At 47.1% G+C, this 10,973-nt stretch overlaps 1 protein-coding gene across 1 annotated transcript; it reads right to left on the bottom strand.

Annotated features, from left to right (window-relative positions):
* Window positions 1-1,840: 1,840 nt before the first annotated feature.
* On the bottom strand, window positions 1,841-5,313 carry LOC144165809 (G-protein coupled receptor moody-like). The gene has a single exon (XM_077695589.1). The coding sequence runs from the start codon at window positions 5,100-5,102 to the stop codon at window positions 3,891-3,893; it is 1,212 nt and encodes a 403-aa protein (XP_077551715.1). The 5' UTR covers window positions 5,103-5,313; the 3' UTR covers window positions 1,841-3,890.
* Between the last annotated feature and the right edge of the window lie 5,660 nt (window positions 5,314-10,973).

Raw genomic sequence — 10,973 nt, 5'->3', positions numbered from 1 at the left:
AGGATACTGGCAAAACGAGGTCGGCACGTAGTATCTTCAGCGCATTCTTACCAAGCTTACCCTGCAGGACCCTTTCTTGGTGCGTAGCTCGACCGAACTTGTGCAAGCTCTTGCGGAAGGCGAGTTGGCGTCTGTAAACAATGGTTTTTCAATTGGTGTGTGAGATCTGTTTTATTCTGTACCCCAGCAGGGCTTGTTTAGAGCAGTGCGTGGAACATTAGAGTCGTCGGGTGAATTTGAGTTCCAGGACAATGCTGGCATGAGCACAGAGCAGTTTTTAGAGATTGGAGTGTACCTCAAGTCCACCATCGTGTGTTTTAATGATTCTTTCTATGTTCAAAAAGATGGTATTTGCATTGGTTCATCTGTTGCTCCGGTTTTGTGTGACATTTACCTAGCATACATTGACAAGCGCATTGCCGCGAAAATCACCAATTTTAATTTTAATGTGGTTAGAATTTTTAGATATGTGCACGACTACCTGGTGCTTTTAAATTTGACTGATTCTAACCTTGACGTTGCCGTGGCGGATCTGGTGGGCTAGACTTCACCAGAGGGGTGCCTCAGGGGAATACGATACAATTTTTGGATCTAAAACTTACCTTTGCAAAGGACCACACGTGTTGGATGTACCACCCAAGAACGAAAAAAAGCCTTCTTCCATACGACAGCGCGCATTCCAAGCTGATAAAGAGGGGAATAGCCACTACATGACTTAATTCGGCCTTAACGAAATCTTGCGAGCACAATCTGATTGCAACTTCTCGCAATCAGATCAGCCGCTTGGAAGCCGCCCGATTTCCTCCCACCATTATCACAAGTGTGTGTGAAAGCATCCTCCAGAAGACGAAACACGGTAAAAAGCGCAGGGAGAGAAGAAAAAAATGAAAATGCACGTAATACCGTACATCCACAGGCTTTCGCACAACGTCAAGAAGGTCGCATGCAGGTATAAAGTGCGAGTTCTGTGTTCCGCCCCGTGCAAACTGGCTGAAGTGTGCCCTATGATGGCCAATAAGATACCGGAGTCATGCTCAAAGAAGCACGCAACGCGATACACCGAGTGTGTTAGCAACGTCATTTACAGCATCCCCTTGAAGTGCGAAAGGGTGTATATTGGTCAGACTGGACGTTGCTTCAACGAACGTGCCAGGAACACCGGTTGGCCGTCAACAGCAACTTGGGAGGGCACCTTGAAGACCACTGCAAGCGCTGTGGGTGTGGGCCACTCCTGGATGAGACGACCTTTCTGAGGAGAGCAAGAAACAAAACGGAAACGAAGGTGATCGAGGCGGTTTTTATCAAAAGAGCCGGAGACAAGTGTGTCAGCACGCCGTCACTAGCGTTCAGTGAAAAAGAAATGTCGTTTTTAAACCACAGCGTGTAGTTTTGCACGTGCAGTTGTCCTTCCCTCTTTTCGGTTTGGTCTGCGCCTGGAATGCACGCACGCGCTATTGGACCATCTTGATTACTCTTGGGGCTGAATTAGATTTGTTGTCATTCTTTCAGCAGTGTTGTACTAATTCATTTTTAGCTATTGTCACCACCTTTTACACTTGTTAGCATGATTATACCTTGGTTGATTTTTGTTGTTGTTTCTGTTTAGATAAATCATGCATCAATTCGTGAGGTTTCCTTTAAATAAACAGTTGGAAGTTGGCGCCTTTGTATGTCTTACCTTGTTTTCTTTGCCCCGTCTAGTTTTCGCCACGGTTTTTTCTTTTTTTTTCTTCTTTCTTACAGAATATTGCTTGACGCCGAAAGTTTTTGGGGTATTCTGCATTTAGATAAGATTTACGAAAAGCATCGCGTGGATTTCTTCTTTTGTGTAAGTGGGGCGTGCATGTTCCGTACAAATTGTTTAAGTACACTATGCATGCGGAACCACCATCTTATGGCCTAAAATAATTTATTCGCAAGGTTGCTGCCCAGGTTATCAGTGATGTTGCCGTTACTGCGGTACCTTTTGAGTGGGTCCGCGAACTGTGCCCGCCTGCCGGAGTCTCTTCCTCGCGACACGTATTTGACAGCGGAGTAGTCAGTGTCGCTTTTCCGCATTCTTTCGTATCCGTCGCCAACAACAAAAAATTGAGGCGCACTCCTCAATGTGTCCTTTTTCGCGCGAGCGGAATGATGTTGTGTGGGGCAGGCTGATGGTCACTATAAATTATTTGTAGATTGAATTCTCGCAGCCCCGCGACGAAATGACGGTAAGCATCACTGGACCATCATTTAATCAGAAATCAATGAGCACAGTGCACCATTTTGTTTATCGCCCCCCGTAAATTGCCTGTCCGGTGCATATGGATAGACGTTTGTTTCATGCATTTACAGTAGCCGAAAAGAGGTATACAGAGGCTGTGCGCAGATTGCCAGGGCTTCTGAAGTGAAGGTTTTTGAAGCGCTCATATGCGCAACGATTAAGGCTTCGTCGCTTGTTTCATTTTCATTTGTTTGGTAGAAGTCAATTATTACACAGTAGTATTTCTTTTTTTTTTTCGGCGCCATAAAACGATTTCTGGAGAGAAAGTACTTTTTAAGGCTCAGCGAGTAAATGACGAACTTTAGGGATGTCAAGAACTTGTAGCACACAGGAACAAAAATGCGTTCGCTGTAAAAAAGCATCTTACTTACAAACAGTCAATTGCTTCATCTCCTGCGTCCATTCTTCGTATAGACGATGGAGTGACTCAAGTACGGATTTATATCTCTAAAAGCTCTTCTCGGACCCCGGCGGTCTCCATCAACTCAGAGAAAAGTGCTGGTTGCATTATTTCATCATCTACACGACATCGGTGGCACATAGATAATCTAGAACTACAGCATCGGTACTTTTACGCCATTCACGCCGAGCTTCATGTTAAACTTTTTACATCTCCCTTTCTCGAAGACTAGCATATATGCGACAACATGCTGGCAGAGCTCCTGCTTTCCTGTAAAAAAGAGCTCTCTCTCTCTCTCTCTCTCTCTCTCTCTCTGTCTCCATTCTTTTTGAATGAAGCGTTCGTTTCGTGAACTTATAAGTACTTGGACGTGTTTATTTACAAATGAGAGGACTGACATGCAAGCGTTTTTCCAGCTACTCTACAAGGAGTGTGGAGTGGGGCGGCAAGCGCATATACACGTGAAGTGAGCAGATTAGCCGAATAACTATGCATAACTTTGCGAGATGCCGGTCTAAAAAGACGTGAACGCAATAAACAAACAAGTATACTGCGCCGTAACGGCTGTACGAGCAGTATGGTAAAATAGGACAAAATAAAAACAGAAACGCCACAGAGGCAAGAAAAACGTGTGGACGTCAGTTGCAGATAACAGATATGACTGTATATATGCAGAAGAATCAAGTACAGTGGAAAGCTGCGAAAGTCGAATAAACAAATAAATAAATAAAAAAATACAGAGTAGATGAACACATGAAGAGTACATGAACAAGGAGATACTAGTGATTCTCCCAAACCGTAATTTAGAGTACGACAACTTCGGCTTGTCCGCTAGCTGAACGTTCAACACAGAATGTGTTTTGAATCATCAGGCAAGCGAATGATCGCGTACACACGTCGCAGCTCTGGTGACTCTGAACCGGCACGAAATACGGACAATTACCGAATTCGTTAATCATGTGCCGGCGTAAAATCTCGAATAATTTTTTTGACATCTGCCTCTAGAAGTAAATGGGGAAAAACCCACGTTGTCATCACGCTACGTGCAGTTCGGAAGTTCGGACCGCGTTCTGAAAGTTGTAACCCCTTTGTGGGAAAATTGTAGGTCCGTGTAGCATGGATTGCAAGTGCGCGGAAGGACATGTTCAGCATGGTTCAGACGCCCTGGCGTCGTCTGGAAAGTGGTAGCGATAATGCGGAGCAACACCGAAAAAAAAAGGATCATCATCACACGGGCGTCTCTTGGCTTCCCGTGCTGTCGGACAGGACGGCGCTCTTGGCGCAGGGCCAGAGCTCCTTGTAGGCCTGCCGGTACTCGCGGCTCATGCAGATGTAGATGACCGGGTTAACGCATCCCGAAAAGTAGAAGGTGAGGTACGCGAACACCTGGACGCCCGGGTAGTCGTCCAGCAGGCGGAAGGCCTTGAGCACGAGCAGCGGCAGGTAGCAGAGCGTGAAGACGGCGAAGATGACGAACACCGTCTTCAGCAGGCGCCAGTCTTTGGCGATGCGCCGCTGCTGGCGCTGCACCTTCTCCGCGGACACGGCGCCCCCGTCCTGGCGCTGGGCGAAGAAGCGCGCCACGAAGGCGGCGGACTTGTGGCTGGTGCTGTACTGGCGCAGATTGCGCTGCGTCTTGCGCACGATCCAGTAGATGCGGCTGTAGCAGATCACGAACGACGTGGCCGGTACGAAGTAGGCCACCATAAAGAGGAACGCCTTGCTGCTGCGCCCGTTCTTGGGCACCACGCTGCACGTGCCGATGTCGCCGTCCCAGCCGAACTGGCCCCACACGCCTGCCGTTGGCCAGAAGAGCAGCGACAGAGTCAGCAGCCACGTCCCGGTCACCACCAGCAGGTTGTTGCCCTCGGTGAAGGCCCGAGCATAGAGGCCCGGCTTGACGATCGCCACGTACCGGTTGATGCTGATGGCCATGACTGTGAAGATCGAGGCTCCCGTGTTGAAGAAGCGGCTCACACCATACGCGACGCACAGGCCGTCGCTGTACACCCAGCCGGCGTTCCAGAACACGGTCGCAGCCAGCGGTGTGCTCAGCGCGGAGAAGAGCAGGTCGGTGAAGCACAGGTTGATCACGAGCGCCGTGGTGGCGTTCTTCAGCAGCTTCGAGGACCGGAGCAGTGCGGCGATGGACACGGCGTTGGAGATCACGCCGAAGAAGGCCATGATGACGAGGGCAACGAAGCCGCCGGTCAACACCGGCCTCGGGTAGTCCTCGAATCGTAGCACCGCGGAGGTGTTGTCATTCGCGCTCCCTGTGGTAAGTTCGATTCCTACTGTAGTCTGAACTTCGGTGGTGGTCTGAACAACTTCGGTGGCCAAAAAAGGCAACAGGGTCGTCACGGTGGTGGTGAAAGAATGCGAAATGGTCGTCACGGGGGTGGCGAAAGAACGCGACATGGTGGTCACGGTGGCGTTCATTTTCCAACTGCTGTGGTTCGTTCGCTAGTTGCTCTGCAGTGACTGAGTAGGGTTGAAATGATGCTTTGTAGAAACCTCTACCGGATCGCGCGCCGTCTTCCCGCAAGACGAGCCACTCCCCGAGATACCCCGGGCTGTCGTCACTCCGGATGGCTCGTGAAGCGACGATAACGAAGACCTGCTTCCGGTCTCCACCAGTGTGCCGGAAGTTTACGCGCCACGCTGCCCCGTTAGATTCCTGCTGGGCGGGTCTTCCTCCAGGAAGCGAGGGTTTTCACTCGGGGCCACGAGGGTGTGACGTTTGGGTATTTGTGCTCTATAGTGGATGAGGAAGTCTGTGTAAACACACGTGCCGAGATCCTGCATTTGTCCCAAGGAGCTGAAGGAGGTTTCTGTCCAACACGAAGGCAGACTGAGCGCACGCAAGAAACGTACGCTGTTGCATATTACCCGGTGACACTGCAGATTAACTGAGCTTAAAAAGTCGAAGTGGCCTATGCTACGCAAGTTTGTCATGCTGGAGGAAATGTTTGAAGGTCGGCATAGATTCACAAGGGATGCATTCTAATACATGCACTTCATTTTGACTTTCTCAACAGTAAATTGCCCCCAGCAGGTTGTTCGAAATTTCCTGCGGAATATCACAAGTAGCACAGAACATTAGAACAATGTTATCTGGAAGTTTCGAAAGTTAAATAACGCGAAGTGTTACATGGCAATGTTAATGTAACGTTCAAAAAAACGTTGAATGTTTAGGTCATGTCAAAAACGTTTTTACATTGAAAAGAAACATGTAGGTTCACGTTTTGTTCCGAACATTTATTTAGCGTTCAGGAAACAACCTAAAACCAATGTTAGAAATGCTAACGTTTTTACAATGCTCAGGACTCAATATTAACATTGAAGGCCTTACGTACGTTTTTCGAGTCAAAACAATTTCTTGCTTCCTAAGATTCGAACTAATTATGGTAAGCATACAATACTGTTTCCGGGATGTCTTTTTGGAATTCTTTACCCAGCTGTATTAAAACAAATTATTTCTATAAGTTCAAAACTGTACTTGGGAACTACCTGCTTGACATTTAAATTTCTTGTGGTATATTAATGTTCCATTTTTTTATTGTATCTCGTTGTTTATATTTTGCTTGAAATCTACTACTTGTTATAACTGTATCTGAAGTTCTATTTAGTTTTATATTTTGTCTCTGAATACATAGTTATGTATTGTTCAATAGTTCTGTATAGTTTTATAGTTTGGCTTTGTATATGTAGTTCTTTATGGTTCAATAGTTCTTTATACCTTTTTATTTTTTTTAACGTCGCTCGTAATATTTTGTGTATCGTCATCGGAGGTCCCGTGTACGGCTTCGGTCTTGGGACCTCCGTCTGTATTACAACCCATATGTAAATATGTATACATTCCTGAATAAAAATTGAATTGAATTGAATTGAAATGTACTTTACATATACAAATATTATAATAATGTTCAGGGCAACTTCAGGAAACAACCTAGAACCAACGATAGAAATGCCAACGTTATTACAGTGCTCACAATTAAACATTAAAATAATGTAAATATACAAATATTATAACAACATTCAGGTAATGTTCAGGACAGAACATTAGTGGGGCGTAAAGATGTAAACATTATTATAAGTTAGGACATAACCGCAAGGCAACGTAGGTAACATCTTCATTGCAACATTATTGCACTGTCCAAGGCGTAACGTTAAAGTAACGTAAGAAATTTAACGTTATTAAAACGCTCAAAGTAACACTGTCAGAAGCGTAACAAGTCTGAACAAAAGTACAGCGTTTAAGTTATCTAAATTATCTAAGTTAAGTTATATAAATCACTCTCCTCCGAAATTTCTCGGGGCGTTGTGGGGGGTGGGTGGGAGCAGGGACATCTAGGACGGGCAGAGTCGTGCGAACATGAATCTGCGCGTACGTGAATCTCATGAGGGTGTGGATGAGGGTGAGTGGGGGAATCTCATGCGTGAATCGCACGCGCCCATAACGCTTCCAGGCTCTAGCTCGTACCGGTTGGTTTTTCTGGCTCCCTCTTCACAATTTCGATATACTAAAAGGGGGGGGGGAATATTTTGGGTTATTTCCTTATTTCACATATATAGAACTTTGCATCTTGTGCCGTCGGCGTGTCGACATTGATTCGGTTATCTGGCGAGTCTTCCACGGCCAACTTCCAGCTCATTTGAGCCGCTCTGGCCGCTCGGGCCAACAGTTCCTAATGGTATAATAGCAGTCGTAACCTGCTAGTCCGGTGGAAGCCAAATGCTCGCTCAACCAGGATATCTCTTTTTTTCGGTCGTGGATAAAGTGTTCCTGGAACAAATGGCTCCGGAACAAATGGTTCCGGAACTAATCGTACCAGAACAAATGGTCCCAGCTTCAAATTAGGAAAAAATGGCCCCACCCCTGCTGCACCTATGCATGAGCGCCTGTATGAGGGAAGGAAGCGGGGTCAATGTATTTATTTTTATATGTATGTATTTGTGTGCAACATATTTTGCATCTGTTCATATATAATATATTTGCTAAAGCTGAATTTACCCGAGTTAAAAGCGGTATACAAATTTTTTGTCGCACGTGTACACCCTAGCGTGCTTCCTCTGCTCGACTTTTTTTGTTATTCAGAATACCAGGCAAACCAGTGGCAGACATTTCAATCAAAATCAGCGTGTACTTGACAGTCCTCGGCCGGCGTTTAGAGCGAATACAATAACGGGCCGCCATAATTTTCTTCATGAATGCACTTTTCTTATGAAGCGGAGCAACACAGCGGTTGTTTAAATTAAGCTGGCTGACGTGCAATAGTCGCAACGATACAGAATTTTGTTAATGCTTGAGAAACGAGTCCCGCTTGAGCCAGTGCGTTGAGCCTATTTCCAGTGATTGTATAATTTAGGTTATGTAAAGTATCAAACATGTTAGTGGGCCGGTACTGCTGACCATCAGTCAACATAGATCTGTACTGGTGCATTGCGCTCCCCCATTTGTCGCTATTTCAAAAAGGAACTTTTCTCGTTTATTGCGTTAGCTAAGCTGCCTTACTGAGCTCACCACCTGAAAAGCTTCGATATCTGCAGTTCAAATCTAGCGAAGCGACACTAATCAAGGTTTTGGACCTCGCGATAAGACGTCATCATGTCTTGAGGCTGTGCCTGTCGGCAACCTCGCTTACTAGCGGCGTCTCGCGACACTGCGGCTTCCTGGAACACTACCGGACTCACAAACTATCTTCTTAAATGGGAAGGGAGCGTTAGGTCTGGTCGTGTCTGCAAATAATTGCGGCGCCTGAGAAAACTTCCGAAGGGGGAAGAGAACTCACTACGCACGCACCCGTGAAGTACTTGCTCACAGTAGACTGATGGCGCTTCTTTCTGAGGCATGCCTTACGTATTCTGTAGATCATGGAACCGCCTGTTTCTCACGTGGTTTATTTTTTTCCCTGTGTTTGCAAGTAGCCCATTCTTTCGTTATATAGTGACAAGGCCGATAATTGGAATAACGATATTTAGGATCAATAAAAAGGTCGAAAACAAAACAAAAAATAAAATATTACAAAAATAAAATAACGACAGAGAGAGAAGTAATAAATAAAATTATTCGTCATGAACGTACAAAAAACGTGAATACCAAATAAAAAAGGCACGAGAAGAAATGGGGGAAATACGAATAAAGAAATCCAGAACGGGCCAATCATGCAATGCCCTCCACTTGCACAAAAATGCATGGTTGGCAGAAATACCGTGTTAATTCGCTCTAATAAACTGAGATGACTGGTTTAACGAAATCTGAAAAAAAAAACAGAGAAATCAAAAATAAGGAAACTAAAGAAATAAAAAACAGCACTCCAGCAGGATACAACAAATTTAAACAGAGAACCCACGTGAAGTTTTATAGAATCATTTTGCCCGAAGAGGTGCCTGGGGCAATTTGTTGCGGGACCATTTGTTTCGGGACCATAAGTTCCAGGAATATTAGTTCCGGGACCATTTGTTCCTACTTTCCAGTTGGGACCATTTGTTCCCGGAAAATAAGTTCCGGGACCATACGTTCAGGGCCGTTTGTTCCGGGACCATTTGTTCCGGGATTATTTGTTCCTACACCTCTTTTTGTGTACCAAGGATGCACACGGCACATCTAAAGAGGGCAGGAGAGACCACATTTTTACCTACTTTTCGGCGATCGAACCGTGCCTCTCACAGCTTGTTGCTGTCATCATCTTCCAGGGACGCCGGGATCGCGGAGTTGGGTGTGGGGGGGGTCGGAGGGGCCAGATCCCCCCAAGAATTTTTATGTCCGGGCTCGCCCCCCCCCCCCCCCCATCCTGCCACATTGACATTTTGTTGCGCAACTTACAATCTCTAAGTTTGTATAAATTTGCCTTCGTTCCTGACGTCAGAGTAGCCAATTTTGCGTTATAAAACTCACAGCCATGACAACAGTCACGGATTATCCAACCGACACGCTGACGCTGGTCTGCGTGGGGGCAACTTGCGCTGAGGTAAAGGAACGCGCGAGCTTTTTTCTCATCTACATAGGCCTGCGGTCACCGAATTTTCTTGTGCGGGGTTACAATAGGTATTGTAATTGGTGAAGCAGGGCTTGAGAGTGAGTGGAGGTGACAAACTATAGAAACGACTGCTATTGATCCGTGAGGAGTGCTTACGAGGCTCAAAGGCGACGGCGAGCTTTGTCGGCCTTGGCAGTAATGCTTGTCGGTGACGGCGGCAAACGAGATACACCTGCTATTCATGGGTGAAACTGAAGAAAAACCGGTGAGCAGAATTTCGTATTTGTTGTTGATCACCTTTATTGACACACACACACACACACACACACACACACACACACACACACACACACACACACACACACACACACACACACACACACACGCGCGCGCGCGCACGCACGCACGCACGCACGCACACACACACACACACACACACACACGCACACGCACACGCACACGCACGCACGCACGCACGCACACAGAAAAGACCCCCAAGTCCGGGGTTCTGAAAGAAAAAAAATTCTCTATACAGACGGGAGGACCTGACGAACGTGAGCCACCAGAGCTCGCCACCAGGCCGCTCGGTGCGGTCTCTCCGGCGGCGCGAGCCAGTCTTGGTGAGAAGGAGGAGGTGAAATGGATTTAAGATGAGTTGATAGTGATGGTTGCAAAGCAGAACATCCCCCCAAAACATGCGGCGTATTGGCAAAGCAGAACACTTAGAGCACCGTGGATGGCTGCGATGGCCTTCTAATCGATGTAGTATGTGTGGGGTTGGAAGGCTGTCCGTTTGCGCTTGCCGGATAAGAAAAGCATCTGCCCGAGGTAACAGCTGAGAGGGCGACGGTAGAGTCTGCCTGTTTCTGACTAATTTGTGTACAGTCTGGTGTCGATGTAGACGGGCTTGTCGCGCCTGCGCTGGTGGGTCGAAAGGGGTTGGCCAGGGCGTCTCCGAGTATCCTGGTTGGGACGGAGCACGGGAGAGCTGATGCGCCAGCTCGTTGACCGGGACGCCTGCGTGACCAAGTACCCAGTCCAGCACGTAACTAGTTCACCTGTGTTTGGCCAGATGAGTGTAGAGTGTACGCACCATATTGATAGGAAGCAACTGCTCCTGGAACTAGCCGAGAGCATCCTGACTGTCGCTGAGAATCACGTGGTTACCGGGAGTGTCTAAGGATAAGATGGCGTCAGTGATTGCTTGAGGGTCGAGAGACAGGACGGACGGAACGCCCGAGTATCTTTCAAGCAAGGCCGGGTGGGCAGGACGAACAACTACTGTGACCCCGCGTGCGTCTTTTGTGGAGAAGGAGCCATCTGTGTACGT

This window comes from Haemaphysalis longicornis, unplaced genomic scaffold (genome assembly GCF_048455015.1).
Source record: "Haemaphysalis longicornis isolate Haplotype H1 unplaced genomic scaffold, Haemaphysalis longicornis Haplotype H1 scaffold_15, whole genome shotgun sequence".
Lineage (NCBI taxonomy): Eukaryota > Metazoa > Arthropoda > Arachnida > Ixodida > Ixodidae > Haemaphysalis > Haemaphysalis longicornis.
This window is presented reverse-complemented; position numbering and strand designations above follow the sequence as displayed.

Bases quoted from the DNA above. Each gene is read 5' to 3' on its own strand.
- LOC144165809 (XM_077695589.1), bottom strand. From the start codon at position 5,102: ATGAACGCCACCGTGACCACCATGTCGCGTTCTTTCGCCACCCCCGTG.